Consider the following 16,224-nt stretch of genomic DNA (forward strand, 5'->3'; position numbering starts at 1 on the left):
CTTGACTTGGGGAGTATTTTCAATTTTGCCTCACCCCACCCCCACCCCATCCACCTTGGTCTTATGTCACCGTGATTCTCCCATGCCTTCAGTCCCCCATGGCTGTTGAGCTCAAAATGAAACTGCACTGACATCTCTTCATTGTGGCAAGGAGAGCCACAGTGTAAATGAGTGTAAAAGGGAAGATGGGGAAACTCCACCTCGGTGTGTATGTAAAAATTGCATGGTGATAGATGGTCACCAGGCTTCTGGTGGTCAGTCACTCCATAGCACATACCGGTGCCGAATTATGATGTTACGCCTGAAACTTACATGTTACAGACCAATTTGACTTTAATTTTTAAAAAGCTTGAGAATATTATTCAGCCACAGTAATTATTGTTGTTATCACACTGAATATTTGCTAATGTTATCACACTGAATATTGGCTGTTATTATCATGCCGAATATTTGCTAAAGTCCTGTGGGAAGGCAAAGGCCTGGGTCATGGGTTCACTGCCCATCATGGGCGGAGTGGGGAGGGAATCAGCTGTGCTGACACCCAGGTCCAAAGTTTCTAGAGAGCTCTGCGGCCTTCAGGGAGTCTGGGGTAGGGGGGCAAAGTAGGGAGAAGAGCCCCCCCTCAGAGTCTGTGCAAGCAGCCAGCCCCAACAGAGGATGCCTTTCCCCAGGGGCCAGATGGTAGCAGCACTCAGGTCTCTATCAACTAGAGGCCCTTCCTTTTCTATGTAAAACAAAGTGTTCTTAGCTTTTCTGATCAAAAGCAGTTAATGCCGAGGAATGAGAAGATAACCACCAACCTCTGGGTTCAGTCCTCCTGACTGATCACACCCTCCTTCTAACTTTTTTTTTTACCCCTCACTTTTTTTTTCCCTCTTTCCAACTTTTGTCTTACATCAGTTTTGCACAAACTTATCCTGTTCTCTCTTTTCTGGAGAACTGATTTGGAGAGGTTCTTTTCTTTTCTTTTCTTTTCTTTTCTTTTCTTTTCTTTTCTTTTCTTTTCTTTTCTTTTCAAGATTTTATTTATTTATTCATGAGAGAGAAGGAGAGGCCGAGACACAGGCAGAGGGAGAAGCAGGCTCCATGCAGGGAGCCCGACACGGAACTCGATTCCAGGTCTCTCCAGGATTATGCCCTGGGCTGAAGGCAGCACTAAACCGCTGAGCCACCTGGGCTGCCCTCTTTCTATTTTTATTTTTTAATTGTTTGAGGGAATGATCATTTTATTCATTCAACAGATATTTATCAATCCAGGGAATTTCTAGAAGCTATGGATACAGTGGTAAAATGGAGCTTACGTTCTTTTTTTTTTTTTTTTTTTAAGATTTTGTTTATTTATTCATGAGAGACACAGAGAGAGGCAGAGACATAGGCAGAGGGAGAAGCAGGCTCCCGGTTGGAAACCTTGAAACTTACATCAACCAAACATAAGAATTTCAACAGGGGCTTGTGCAATATAAAATGCCTTGATTAGGGAAAGCCTCACAGGGAAGGCAGGGCATTAAATAAAGGCCAGAAGGAAGTTAGGGAGTGCATTGTACTGTAATTCTTTATTTCCTTAAGAGCACACAATACCATCTAACATACTATGTATTTTACTTCTCAATTTACTGTCAGAGGTTAGGGCAGGTGACTTCAGGCAGCCAAGAAATCTGGTGCAAGGAGAAGGGCTGGAGGCTCAGTGATCAGAAGCAGAGAGCAGGGCTGGGGAAGGTAGCCTAAGAGTCCTCTCCTCTGCTGACACTGATCCCTCTGTCTCCCCAGTCAGGTGCTTCGGCCCTTCCATGGAGCAGATGCACTACCCCCAGGAGTCTCCTGCAGGTGTCCAGTGGGAAGCCCTCTCTGTCACCACCCTCCTTAACATGACACTTGACACCATCCATATTCTTGCCCATAGTATTCTAGGACCTCAACCACTGCCCTTAAGATACGGTCTGCTTCAGGGCTGGTATCTGGCTCTAACTAGGTGCACAGTAAACATTTATGGAGGGCGCCCCGGTGGCTCAGTCAGTTAAGCGTGTGCCTTCAGCTCAAGTTATGATCCCAGGGTGCTGGGATTGACCCCCTCATCAGGCTCCCTGCTCAGCGGGGAGCCTGCTTCTCCCTCTCCCTCTGCCCCTTCCCCTCCTAGGCCTCCAAACATCTTGCTTCAGGCTGTCCATGTTGACCTCAGCTCCTCCTTGAATGAGAGCAAAGCAGGGAGGGGGGAGCATCAGTATAACTTTGCTGCTTCTATATGAGTTGTCTGGGCCTGCTCTGCTCTCCTCCTCTGGTACCAGGTGGATGGATGGATTCAGTGGCTCAAACCAGCAAGGACAGCAGTAAGGACACAAGGTCCTGACCAACAAGCTCTGCCAGAGGGTCCTATGAGCCAAGCCAATCTACCTGCAAGATCTATCCCCTGCAGAGGAGAGTGTGAGCCAGGATGGGGGTTGAGGTGGTGGAGAGGGGGGCCTGTACTACCTCTGACCTCTAACCCAGCTTCCTCTCTGGCAGCAAGATCCCTGTCTTCACCTATCCCTTTGCTCCTGAGGACTTCCTGGTATTTACAGAAACCTTGGAATGCATATTCCTACTCCTGCTGGGCTTTGGGGGAATGGCCACTAGATTCCTAGTGGAGGAATGTGTGGAGCCCCCAGGGGCCAGGAGACTCCCTGAGGTCCCACACTCTGATCTACCGCTCCCTCTGCCCTCCCACTATGTCTCTGCTTCTTTCACTTTTCTGACCTGTGCTGCTCTTCACAGTCACCCAGGTAAGATCCTCGGAGCTGGCAAACACAGAGAGGACCCTAGGGTACGGGCCGGGTCAATAAGGCTCCTCACATTCTCAGCAAATAAATGCATGAGGGATCATCTCTTTATCAACATGGAAACCTGGCACCGTTTGGACAGGAGGGCTCAGGGCTAGGCCGCTTGCTGTCTTTCACTTCTGGGCAGGGTTTCTGGCCCCTCTTCCTGCCTTTGTTCATTCATTAGAGGAGGTATGCACTAGACTATGGAGACTTGATTACACCGTCCCATGTCATTGAAATTTGCTAGATATTCTCACCAAAAAAAAAAAAAAAAAAAAGCATGTGAGATGATGGATGTGTTCATTAATTCAAAGGGGGAAGCTTTTCACAGTGTGTACACATATCAGATCATCACCTGGTGTACTTTAAATAGCTTAAAATTTTATTTGTCAATTAGACCTCCATAAAGATAGGAAAGCAGTGTGGCCTTTCGAGCCATACTGTTTTAGTTCAAATTTTAGTCCTGCTACCACTATGTTATTAACCTCAGTTTCTTCATCTGTAAAATGGATTGTTTTGAGGAATACAAAGTGCAAAGCATTTGAGCAGGGTCTGGCATATAGAGAAGACTCATAAATGCTAACTGCTGGCACCTGAGTGGCTCAGTTGTTAGCCATCTGCCTTTAGCTCAGGGCATGATGGCTCCCTGTAGGGAGCCTGCTTCTCCCTCTGCCTTTGTCTCTGCTTCTCTCTCTATGTCTCTCATGAATAAATAATGAAATCTTTTTTAAAAATGCTAACTGCTATACCAGGTGGTATAGTATAAAGGGCTAAGAAATCCAAAGGTCCTAGGTTCAAATCCCAGAGTTGCTGCTTACTAGCCAAGGGTAACCTTGGGCACAGAGCCTTAATGGTCCTCAGTTTCCTTTTCATATAATGAATGAAAATAATAATACCTACAGGATAATAATAAAACCCTACATTGTGAAGATCACATGAGCCAGTAGCACATATAAGCATTTGATTAAATGTTACATAATTTTATAAAATTATAATATAACTGCAACCTTATTCCATTCTGTGTAAGCTCCATTAAGGAAGAACTTATGCCCATTCACTGCTAAACTCCAATGCCTCGAACACCTGAGTTGGCGATCAGTAAATATTGACCAAGCTTCTGCTCTGTTTTTACATTGTCCTTTCTATCTGAAACGCTCTCTCCATTGGCTTCTGATAGAGTGCTCCTTCTACTACATGATCTATTTGCCTTTATCATTAAAAAAATCTGGCCTGTGATTTTTGGCATTGGAAATCCATTGTGAAGCTAGACCAAAGCGGGGGAGGGGACCTTTGCTGCAAGGGGCAGAAACACAGCTCGAAATAGCTTAAGCAAGAGAGAAGAGTGGCTTGTGGAGCTGAACATTTCAGAACAACTGCTTCAGGAATAGCTGGATCCTGGACCCTAAAGAAAATATTAAGATTCTTGTCTGCCTCTCTGGCTCTCAGCTCTACTTTCCCATGTGTTGGCTCCAGCCTAAGGCGGGGTCTTTCCTGAGGGCTGCCGACAGCAAATCTAGATTCACGTCCTACCTATTTAATCATATCTGCAGAAAGAAAGTTTCCTGATGACAAGTCCAGGGACTGACTCTCAGTGTGTCACACACCCATCCTAAAACTGTCCACTCTGGTGAGGGGCATGGAGTCCCCTGACTGGCTGGGCTTGTCAGATGCCCACCACGGGGATCGGGGGGATGTTAGGCTCTGTAAGAGGATGGATAAATTCCCCCGAAGGAAAATCCAGATGCTCTTTTTTTCTTTTTCTTTTTTTTAAAGGAAGAATGGGTAGGCAGGTGGAAATGGCAAATGGCTGACATCCCAAGGGATCCTCTTCTCTCCTCATCCTCTTACTCACTGACTGGTTGGCAAACTTTACTTTGTGTGGTCTCAATAGTAATAACACTTTGCAGGTTCTGGAGCCCCTGTGCACTCTCTCTGAGGAAGGCACTGCTATGCCCATTCTCCAGATGAAGAAAGGCAGGCCACAGAGTGGATGATCAGGGCTTTCCAGTAAGTTACAAACTGCCCTGCTTCGACTTGTTACCTCTGGTTTCACATTTGTCCAGTCTTCATGGCTAGGTGGCCACCTCTGTGGGTGAGGACCATGGTTGCCATGCCTTGGTACTCGGCCCCCAGTTCTGTCTTCCCCTCTCCTGCCCAGGGGCACCACTTCAATTCAGAAGCATGAAAAAAGTTGTTCATATCAATATTGCCAACAGGACTCTGAAGTCTCACGAAGTGGCTGGATGCTCAAGGTCTGGAGAAAGACCCTAGGGGTCTGAGGAGGTTTCAGAATGTGTAGAAAAATTGAAAAGCTAAGAGACTAACATCTAGATCTTAGGGCTACACATCAGGTCTTAGTGTAGATGGGAATAGGATGGGACAGTCCTCTCAGAGCCATAGAAGGAAGAAGGCATTTATGAAAAGATGAGACCTGATGGAGGGACAAGGAGCCAGTTATTTGAAGAGCTGAGCAAAGAGTATTCTAGGCAGAAGGAACAGTAGTACGTACAAAGGCTCTGAGGTAGAAGTGTGCTGGGTGTGTTTGTTAGGGAGCCAGAGTGTGTGGGAGGGAAAGAAAGACGTCAGTGGGAAGGATCATGAGGATTTTGTAAGCCATTGTGAGGGTTTTCACTTTTACTCAGAGTGACATGAGGTGCCATGGGAATCAGTGAACCCAGGACCAAAGTTATGGCAGGAGGAGGAAAAGTGGGTGGGCAGAAACATGTATGTTGTATATATTATTTCACACGAATCAGATAATACATAGAAATATAAGCAGGGATGAGGGTGCTGGGCAGCTCAGTCGGTTAAGCAACTGACTCTTGATTTTGGCTCAGGTCATGATATTAGGGTTGTGAGATCAAGTCCTGAGTCAGACTCTGCACTGAGCATGGAGCCTGCTTAAGATTCTCTCTCTGCCCCTCCCTGCATGTGTATATATATATACACATCACCAGAGTGGACAGTTCTAGGATGGGTGTGTGACACACTGAGAGCCATGAGTAATGTACCATTCCTGGGTAGTGAGCTGTCCACTCAGCTGGGGGTTCATGCAGTGGGCCCAATGGGTGAGGGACATGGGAGCAGGGGTGGCTGAGACCCCATGGAGGCCGCCAGGTGAGGGCCCGGGGAGTGGTGTAGGGCCTGGTGTCAGCCTCAGAGCCTAGGGCTGCTGGAGGACCTGGTGTCTGCCAGTGCTTGCCCGCATCTCTCAAACACCAGGTGGGGCCTGTCCTAGGGCTCAGCTCAGGGTCTGTCTCCATTCTAAGCACTCTTCATAGGCTCAATGAAGCCTCACCTTGCCAGGGAGGTGAATCTCACCCACTGGTTCTCAGATTTGAGGCTGTTCACACCTGACCCAGGGCCCAATTGGCTCGCTCCCTGAGATTTCTGGTTCTGGCCTGATTTCTGTTTTTTTTGTTTTTTTTTTTAATTTATTTATTCATGAGAAAGAGAGAGAAAGAGAGAGAGAGAGAGAGGCAGAGACACAGGCAGAGGGAGAAGCAGGTTCCTCACAGGGAGCCTGATGTGGGACTCGATCCCAAGTCTCCAGGATCAGGCCCTGGGCTGAAGGTGGCACCAAACTGCTGAGCCACCCATCTGGCTGCCCCTGATTTCTGTTCTGATGTATGTTTCCGGCTACCTGGACCCTCTCTGCCTGTGCGCCCCACCACCCACACCCCCAACCATCCCTATTTCCTGAGATGTAACTGAAGCCTCTTCTGTTTCTTACCTTCTTCCACCCACTCTTCTTCAGCCTTTCTTTGTCCATTGATAACAACCATCCCTTGTATTTATTAATGACAACTAACATTGCTTTCCTTGTGAGCGAGGCCTTATATACTACTAATAGCTATAACCTATAGTTCTACCATATGCCAGGCCCTGTTCCAAACACTTTATAAATAATAGGTCATTGAATCCTCTAAACAGTCTCATGAGTTTGTATTATTTTCCTCATGTTATAGATGACAAAGCAGGCACAGAGAGGTTAAGTAACCTGCCTAAGATCACACAGCTACTCAGCAGCAGCCATTTCTGTGCGTCTTATCCAGCTGGTAGAAGTAGCCTCCACACTTGCTAGATGAGCCAAGATCAGGGAGATTTCAGGCCTTGACTAAAGGAAGTGTTGGAGCTTTGAAAGCAGCGTAGGTCTGTCTCCCTCCCAAGCAGGACCTAGACCTATGATGCCCTTTGCCCTCCCAAGTGCACCTTCAATGTTTGAGCTGAGAGGTGGGCAGGGCCGGGATCATGAGCCTCGTCTTGCGGATGAGGAAACCAACGCACAGAATGTTTGGGCCTCCTTTAAGAGAGCACATACATGGGGGGAAGGGCAAGAAGGGCTGGGACTTGAACCGGGATTTTTACCCCCAGGCTGGTGTTTTTCCTCTGCAGCCCTGCCCCCTGGGCTTCAAATTCTTCCTTCCTGGAACTCTACAGAGCTGTCGTCCCACTTTCTCACACCCGGTGTATTCAGTCCACTGGACCCTGCATCCATGTACACTTAACACAGAATACCCAGGGATAAACATCTCATCAGTAGCTAGCCATCCCTCTCCTTTCTCTCCAGACCCCTTTCTCTCAGACTATCCCACGGTTGATAATCCCAAAAGAGACTCCCCATTAAGGGCAGCCACCCAGGTCGATGGGAGGGGGCGTGGTGAGTGCATGCTGCAGAATAAATCCTGGTAGACGCTGGGTGTGGTGTGGTGTGGGGTGCATGTGTGTAGTAGGAAAGAAGTCAGGTGATGAGAGCTGGGGCTCTGGGGCTTTCCATCTCCTCTCTGGGGACCAGGCAGGTGCTGTGCTGTGGCTCAGGATCTCACCACCTGTGCTCTGGAGACTCAAAGGTGTGGCCCCAGCTCCAGCCTGGCCTCACCCCCCATCCCCCTGCCTTCCTGCCCTCACCGAAGCTCATCTTGGCTTAACCGAGGGGTTAGTTCCAAGCCTCGGAGCTGACATCAGAGGGCCTAGGGATTCCCCTCAGCAGCCCAAGCTGAAAACGGGAGACATGAGTTCCAGTCTTCATTCTGTCACTGATCTGCTGCATGACCCTGAACAAGACTTCCCCTCCCTGATTCTATCCTGATGTCACATCTGAAGCTTCCAACTTCTACTTCCTGGGCTCAGGATTCCCATGCAGCCCCATGGAGTGCCCCACGGGGTCCGAGCTCTAACGGGGTACTTGGAAAATAATCAGAAAATTAGTGGATGGTTCTTTTCTCTTTTTTAAATCATCTAGGTTTTATTTTCCCTACGTAATAGTAGTGGCAGCATTTGAAAACTGTTAGTACTTTAAATGAGGAACCTGAGGTCGAGAGCTGATTAGTGACTCACCTGAGGTCACCAGAAGTATTAGTTACACACTGGAATCTAGAGCTCAGAATTCTTGGCTTCCTTTCTAGCAATTCTCAGCCTTTACCACATCCCTTCCATTTCCTGCTGGGATCCCAGCCCAAGTCTCAGCTCACCAGCCAAGATCTGCTTGTGGAAACTGAGGCCCAGATAGACACATGGCCCAAGTCCATCCTCCAAAGGTAGGAACAGAGGCTGGCACCACCCTCATTGGCTCTAGCTTCTTGGCAAGGATCTGCTAAGATCATTGGCCAAGGGCCATGTCCAGCAGCCCAGCCTCCCACTTTACATTCTCTGTTCCTGTCCAGAACCTCAGCCAGAGCAGGAGAAAGCTGACAGGGAGACGTGGGTCTCAGCAGCTGGTCCCAGACTTGTTGCTCTATCAGGGCAATTTATAGAGAACCAGCCCATGAGCAGAACCCAATTTAGGTACTTGTGGCAGAAGACAGATTAGTTCACTGATTTACTAAGAATCTGCTATTGTTAGCTACTAGGGATATATCAGTGCACGTAACGGACACGAATTCTCACCCTTGTGGATCTCATACTCCAGTGCATGGAGGCAGGCCAAAAAAGGGGAGAGAGAAAATGATAGATATTTTAAAATGCTATGTAGAAAAATAAAGCAGGGAAAAGGACGGAGAATGTTGGCAGCGGGGGTGGTGGTGGTGTCTTACTAGATATGGGCAAGCAATTTAAACAAAGGTAACATTCCTTAAAGATAATGTCCGTGAGCTATGATTACATGGGATTTCTGGAATCTAATAAAGGGAATCTATAAAAAATAAGACAAAAATACTTAATAATGAATAATTTAAAGCTTACTCGCTGAAATGAAAAAAATAAAGATGTTCTCTATGACATCTAATTAACATGGCTTTAAAGTACCCAGCTAGAAGAGCAAAGTAAAACAAATAATGTACATTTTTAAAGGTATATACTAAAAAAATAAATAAATAAAATAAAGGTATATGCTTATGGCAGACACTGATAAATGTCATATAAACTGACAAAAATATTAATCTGGATTTTTATTTTAATGAAACTCACTGCAAATTATAAACATAGGTCGTGATCCTGAGATCTGGAGATTAAGTCCCCTATCAGGGCCCCATGTTGGGGTTTCTGGTCAGCGGGAACCTGCTTCTCCCTCTTCTGCCTATCGCTCTGCCTATTTGTGTTCACTCTCACTCTCGCTCTCTCTCTCTGTCCAATAAATAAATAAAATCTTTTTAAAAATGCTATTGTTTAAAAAAAAATGTAAACCATGTAAACACTAACCAAAAACAGCAGAACTAGTCAAATTAATTTCAGAAAAAGTAAACCTCAGGGAAAAAATATTATCAGGGACATCACATTCTGACAAAAGGGTCAGTTCTTTTGTTTTTTAAAGATTTTATTTATTTATTCATGAGACAGAGAGAGAGGGAGAGAGGCAGAGAGGCAGAGACATAGGCAGAGGAAGAGGCAGGCTCCCCAGGGGAGCCCAATGTGAGACTCAATCCCAGGACCCCGAGATCACGACCTGAGCCAAAGGCAGATGCTCAACCGCTGAGCCACGCAGGGGCCCTGGGTCAGTTCTTTAAAAAGACATAACAATCCTAATTGTGTCTATACCTAAACAATAGAACTTCAAAACACATGAGAGAAACTGATAGATCTAAAAGGAAAAAAAAAAAAAGATGTATCTACAGTCATAGTTGGAAATTGCAAACTTTCTTTCTAGAAAAGAGAAAGTGCTAAGGCCAAGGTTGTGTCTTTTAATCAGGTAGTCAGTGAGGACTCTGTTTGAGAAGGTGACATTTGACCAAGGATCATAAGAAGAGAGTGAGTTTTGCAGATATCTGGAAGAAGAGTGTTTCAGGCAGAAGGGACAGTAAGTGCAAAGGCCCTGGAATAGGAGCATGCCTGGTATATTGCAGGAGCAATGAAGGAGCCAGTATGGCTAGAGTGGTATGATCAAGGATAGAGCAAGCAAGAAAACAAATATGCAACGTCCATTGGAGACAGGATTTATGGCAGGAAGGAATGAGCTATTCAGGGGAGGAAGCCCATGACAAGGGGTAGGTTCAGAACAGTTGAGAAGAGGGGACTCCAGAGAAGGGCATTCTAGGCAAAGAGAAGAGCTTGTGCAAAGGCAAGCTGGTATAAGATAGCTCATCCTATTCAAGTATGAAGCTCCAGTTGCTGGAGCAGGAATAGGGCAGAAGCCAGGGATGAGGCTGCAGGTGTCGGCTGCAGGTGTCAGTTACAGCCAGACTGGGAAGGGCAGAAAAGCAGCAAGAGACAGGAGGTCTCTGGGAACCCTAAGAGAGGGTCAGGAGGGTCAGTGGGTTGTGATGAGAGAGTGGAGGATGGAGTTCAAGGTTTGAGAGGCACGGTAGCTCTGAGCAATGGCAAAGGATGGGGAGTGGTTGTGATCAGAGGGTGAGTAGGGTGGCTCACCTCCCGGATGGATGGTAGGACTTGGGGATGTGAGGCAGACCAGTCAGGGCCTATGCCTTTTCTCATGATCAGTCTCAGGTTGTTTGAGACACCACCCTCTCTACACTCCACCCCCCACCTTGCCCCTCCCGGAGTGAGGAGCCTCAGTTGCATGGGATGCAGGGGAATGAGCTGTCACCACTAGGGGACACTGCAGGGAAACCAGTCCAGGTTAGGCAAGTGCCAGGTACTCTTCCTTCTCCTCCAAGCAACTCTCCAGGAGTGCACCCCTACATGTACTGGTACTTCCCAGGGCAGTGGGCTCCAGGCGGTCCTGCTGGGCAGTGCCTATGTAGGTCTGGGGAGGCAGAGTATAATAAGGGAAAGCCCCCTTGGTTTCTGTCTCACTGCAGGGACCCAGCAGGGAAACCCCACAGATCCCAAAAGGAAAGTGGGCCTTGGGGAAGACCAAGAAACCCCCATCTTGTCCCTGAAGATGGAAAATCCAGGGTGGGGCTAAGGGTGGAGCTGTGCTGGAAGGGAGACCTGTGGTTGATGCAGCCCAGCCCTGACAGCCATCCACAGAACAGAAACACACAGAGCAGGATTATTCTGGGACCTGGCTGAGCCCCATCCTGACCTCACACAACCCCAACCTAGTGAGCCCTGACCCTGGTCATCAGCAGAACTCTTACTCCAGCCCAGGCATGAGCCTTCTCTGTCAGAACCTTAGCCACAGCCCGAGCCCTGTGTCCAATCGGGATTGAGCTCTAAGTTCATTCCTGACTGATCCCAAGCAGAGCCTCCAGGTCACTGATGGCTCTGACCCCAAACACAGACAGAGCCAGGACGATGACCCCAGACAAAGTTCTAGACCAAGTCCAGCCCTACACCAAATCCTGGTCCTGGTTATAGACTGAGCTCTAATCTTAAATCTTTCTCTGGCCAAAACTGAACTTTTGGCCCTGAATGGGTCCATTCTCATTCGCCCTGACCGTGGCTGTAGACTGAGCCCTCATCCTGCCCGGACTGGGACCCCACTACTCCACACAAAGCCCTATCCCAGCCCCACGATGAGCTCCCCTCTTCCTTCACACTCCCTCCCTCAGCTACCTGGTAAACCAGAGAAGAGTAGGATGACTCAAAACCCCAAATCCTCTCTGATGGGCAATCCCCTTACCTGGCCATCCATCTTCTAAAGGACTGTGAGCTGGTGATGGCACTAGGATGATAATGACAGAGCAGAGAAACAGGAGGATTTAGTCTGTGGAATCTATCAGTTCCCTAGAGCAGTGGCTCACCTGGGGAGTGGGATGTGAGGGGAGGGCTGGTCCCAGGAGCTCAGCAGGGGGTCTGGAGCTTGGATAGACTGAAACCCCAGCTTCCCGCCACCCCCCACTGTGCCTCCCGCCCCCTCTGGGAAGGGAAATGACATTTCCCCATTTCAGCAAGGGGTGGTGAGCAGGGAAGACTGAGTGCAAAGCCGAAAGTACAAGCAGACGGAAAGTGAAACTGGTGCAGCCCCCAGTATAAGACCCCTGCCCGGGAGATGGCTGGCCACACGGGCTGGGCCCTGCTATGGGCCAGATGGCAGGAGACCTTGGCTGGCGTGAGTTTGAGACCAGGGCTGGGGGCGGCAGGGTGCTAAGCGTGGCTGAGACTGAGCGAGGGATGGGAGGGCTTGACTGTTATGGATGGGGGCTAGGGGTTGAGGGGCAACTACTTGGCCAAGACTAAGAATACAAGATATAGTCGACTGGAGAATGGGAATGAGTCTGGCATGAATAGGGGGGAGGACAGGGGCGGAGGGGCGATAGTTCAGCCAGGGCTGGGCAGAGGACAGGAAGGCTTGACTGGCCTGAATAGAGAGAGGTAGGCAGCCAGTTTGATTAGGACCAGAACCAGGCAGATACATGAAGAGTTTGGTTGGAGTGAATGAGCAGGGACCAGACAGTTTCGCTGAGAACTGGGGCTGGTAGAGGAAGAACAGCAGGAGGAGTTGGCTGGGGTATGGGGCTGGGGCCAAGGAGTCAGCAGCCTAACTAGGTCAAGGGTCTGTAACTTGGAAGGAGGTCCAATCCGCAGTTGGTGACTCAAAGAGTCAGAGGCTAGAACCAGAGCCACAGGAAGAGGAGCAGATGGTAGGGCCACAATAGGGAGCAAGGGCTGGAGGCTGGGAAAAGAGCCAGGGTCGAGGACCCAGCATTGGGTACAGAGGGTAAGGGAAAAGCCATGGGAAGGGTCTGGAGCTCCAGAGCTCAGAAAGGAAGCAGGGGGTGAGTTCAAAATGGCACAGCTCAATTCTGGGTGGGGGTATGCACTTTCCCTTAAAGTAGAGCTAAGAAGAACCCCACACTGCCTGAAGTCTCTGTGATACCAGAGTGGTCTCCACGCCAGGGGAGCCTGAATGCTGGGGGTCGCAGGCACCTTCCCCCCACCTCTGGAAGTACATTGCTGAATGAAAGTACCCAGAAGCGCCCTTTAGTCTTTATTTACAGGACAATTTGGGGAGCAGAGCCCAGGGATTTGGGATCAAGAATGGACAGGCAAGAGCCATGGAGAGGAGGACGAGCAGAAACTGACTTAGGCTTAGAACCTAGTTTTGGTTTGTGTTTCGAGAATTGTGTAACTCCAGTGATTGCTAGATTTCCTCTCCTTGATGGAGAGACTACCAAATACGGTCCTCTTCCCAGAGCTCCCACCCTAGGGCTCCTCTCCCTCTGTCCAGGAAATACAGGGCAGGAAGTACTTTCAGAAATCAGCTTGTCAGACTCCCCCATTTTACAGATGGGAACCTGAGGCGCAGAGATAAGAGGTGACTTGCTCAAGGGAAGAACCTACATGAGAAACAGGTTCTGACTCCCATTCTGGGCCCTCCTCCTCTTCCAGGCACACTCTGTTCCTCAACACTGCAGAGTGACCCACCTGCCTTGGTGGTGGCTGGGCCAATCTGTCCTTCTGACTCCCTGGGGTAGAGCCTCCAGCATTGCCCGCCCACCTCTGGGGCTCTGGTTCAGGCCATTAGAGCTGCCTGGCTAAGCCCAAGGAATTCTCAGCCGAACACAGTGTGCCCACTCCAGGGGAGGTAGCTGCCTCCTCTAAGCTCCCTGGGGAAAGCACACAGGCTCTGCATTTGGGCAGATCTGTAATCCAGTCCTGGTTCTCTCCCCTTCTTGCTATGTGACCTCGGGCTAGTTAACTTCGCTGAGCCTCATTTTTCTCATCTGCAAAATGCACAGGATAATAGCACCCAGACTGCTACATACAGTTGAATGGTTTGTTCACTGAAAAAAGACACTTGGCTAACAGAGTTAGTGGGGGATCAAGATCCAGCTTGAGATCTGTTTGCAAAGGTGGGTACTCTGTGCAAAGTTGTATCTATCTTGGAGAAGAGGTACCTTCCTTTCATTCATATGGAGATGCCATATGGTGTTTTCAATAACTCCCATTTTCTCAGGGGCTGTGCGGGGTCAGTGAGATGGTACACAGGGCTTGCCTATAGCGCAGGCTAGAAAAGGCACGTGAGTTCTCAAGCTTTCCCTTCATCCTGCCCACCATCTCTCCCCTTCCAGGGCTTGGCCTTTTACTGCTCTCCCTACTCCTGGCTCGAGCTGGTGTCTGGGGATTCCCGAGACCGCCAGGGAGGTCCCCCCTGAGCCTGCAGGATTTGCGGAGGGAGTTCAAGGTCAGCCTGCAGTTGGCCAAGAAGCTGTTCTCGGAGGTTCGGATCCAGGCCCACCACTTTGTGAGTCTCCCCATGCAACTGGTTTGGGGGATGGGCAAACCCCCATTCCCTCTGGCCCCCACTAACAGACCTTACCCCACAGGCTGAATCTCAGTTGCCAGGAGTAAGCCTGGACCTCCTGCCTCTGGGAGATCAGCTCCCCAACGTCTCCCTGCCCTTCCAGGCCTGGCACAGCCTCTCTGTGAGTTGGGGGCTGGTGGAGGGGCGCAGGAGAACTGGCAGTAAGGCTGGGCTGGGTGGATGGAGATGAAGTCGGGGATTGAATGGAAAATGGATTTGGGAAGGAATGGAGGAAATAGATCTGGACAAGGTTGAGTATGTCATTGGATATAAAGATACAGCTGGAATACAGAATGGTGTGAGAATGAGGCTGCACATATGGAGGATGGATGGGATTGGGATTAGGAGTGGGACTAGGGTAGGAAGGAGGTTGGAGACAGGATAAAAACACAAGCTAGTTGATGGACAGGAAAGGGAATGGTAAAGAAGGGGAGAGAGTGGGGCTATGGACAGGGAGTCATGGGATGGTGGAGATGGCGTTGGCTTTGATCCTCAGCCTTTGAGCCTTCCTGATCCCTTCCTTTCTCTCCCACAGGACCCAGAACGACTCTGTTTCCTCTCCATGATGCTTCAACCCTTCCACGCCCTCTTGGAAAGTCTGGGAAGCCAAGGGGGCTGGACTAACTCTGAGAAGATGCACCTGTGGACCATGAGGCTGGATCTCCGGGATTTGCAGCGGCATCTCCGCTTCCAGGTAGAGTACCCACCCACCTGCTCAACTCCCAGAGACTAACACACAAAATTGAAGCTCATTGGCTCCCTTTTAAAAACATCCCTTGCCCAAAGGTTGGGTAAGTTTGGAAAGAGATGCTCTAGATCCTGTGTGTGTGTGTGTGTCCGCATCCCCGGCTCTGCTCCCTGAATCTCTGCCTTCCCATGGAGTCTTGGTCTGAACAGCTCTGAAGCACCCAGAACAGCTGCTGGCATCAGGAGGGCCTGCAACAAAGCTGGTTCCCTTCTCCTTCAGCCTCTGATCAGCAGCTCCTGAAGATTTCCAAGGGAAACAGGCATTTTACTCTTAAACAAATAGAAAATGCCAGCAGCATAAAAACAAAAAACAAACAAACAAAAAAACCCCCCAAAAAACTAGCTATACCACTTTTCTGCCTGTTTTGTATCCTAAGACGACCCTGAAGAGAAGAACTTCTGGAATTCCAAATGCCCAGGGCCATCCTGGATGAGTGTACCAGCTCCATGAGCAGCATCTTACCCTGTGACTTCCATTTTCTTGAACCAAAAAATCAGGCGGGCCCCGTGAGATGATGACATAATGGAAGATCTAAAGTAGGGGCTGCCCAGGGAAATCATGATCTTGTGGTCTCTGATGTCATTCTGTACCATTGGGCACAGAAAGGAACAAGGGTTTGCTCCTGGCCTCCCCTTGACCATTGTCTGACCGGTGGGCCTCTCCTGGCAGGTGCTGGCGGCAGGACTCAGCCTTCCCGAGGAGGAAGAGGAGAAGCAGCATGAGGAGAGGAAAGGGCTGCTCCTCGCAGCGGCTCCGGGTGGCCCCTCCCAGACAGCAGTGCAGCCCTCCTGGCCTCAGCTCCTCTACACGTACCAGTTGCTGCACTCTTTGGAGCTCGCCTTGGCTCGGGCTGTGAGAGACTTGCTGTTACTCTCCCAAGCTGGAAACCCAGCCCCACCCGTGGGGCACTCCACATTTGGCTCCCAGCCCTGATGGAGCGACTTCTCAGCCCCATTCCTTCACCACCCTTCAGGACCTGGGGGCTGGAGTCTGGGCTGGCAGGACAGCCTGCATCCAGCTCATTTGCCTTAAACAAGGCAAGGCTCCACCGGCTTCCCACCCCAACCCCTACTCAATAACTTAAGACCCCTCCAGTC

At 49.4% G+C, this 16,224-nt stretch overlaps 1 protein-coding gene across 1 annotated transcript; it reads left to right on the plus strand.

The window, feature by feature from the left end:
- The first annotated feature begins 12,152 nt into the window (after positions 1-12,152).
- IL27 (interleukin 27) lies at positions 12,153-16,187 on the plus strand. The gene is made up of 5 exons (XM_026011422.2): positions 12,153-12,183; positions 14,147-14,319; positions 14,402-14,500; positions 14,915-15,073; positions 15,797-16,187. Exons 1-5 carry the CDS (start codon positions 12,153-12,155, stop codon positions 16,058-16,060), a joined length of 726 nt encoding a protein of 241 aa, XP_025867207.1. The 3' UTR covers positions 16,061-16,187.
- Positions 16,188-16,224: the final 37 nt, after the last annotated feature.

This window comes from Vulpes vulpes, chromosome 3 (genome assembly GCF_048418805.1).
Source record: "Vulpes vulpes isolate BD-2025 chromosome 3, VulVul3, whole genome shotgun sequence".
NCBI lineage: Eukaryota > Metazoa > Chordata > Mammalia > Carnivora > Canidae > Vulpes > Vulpes vulpes.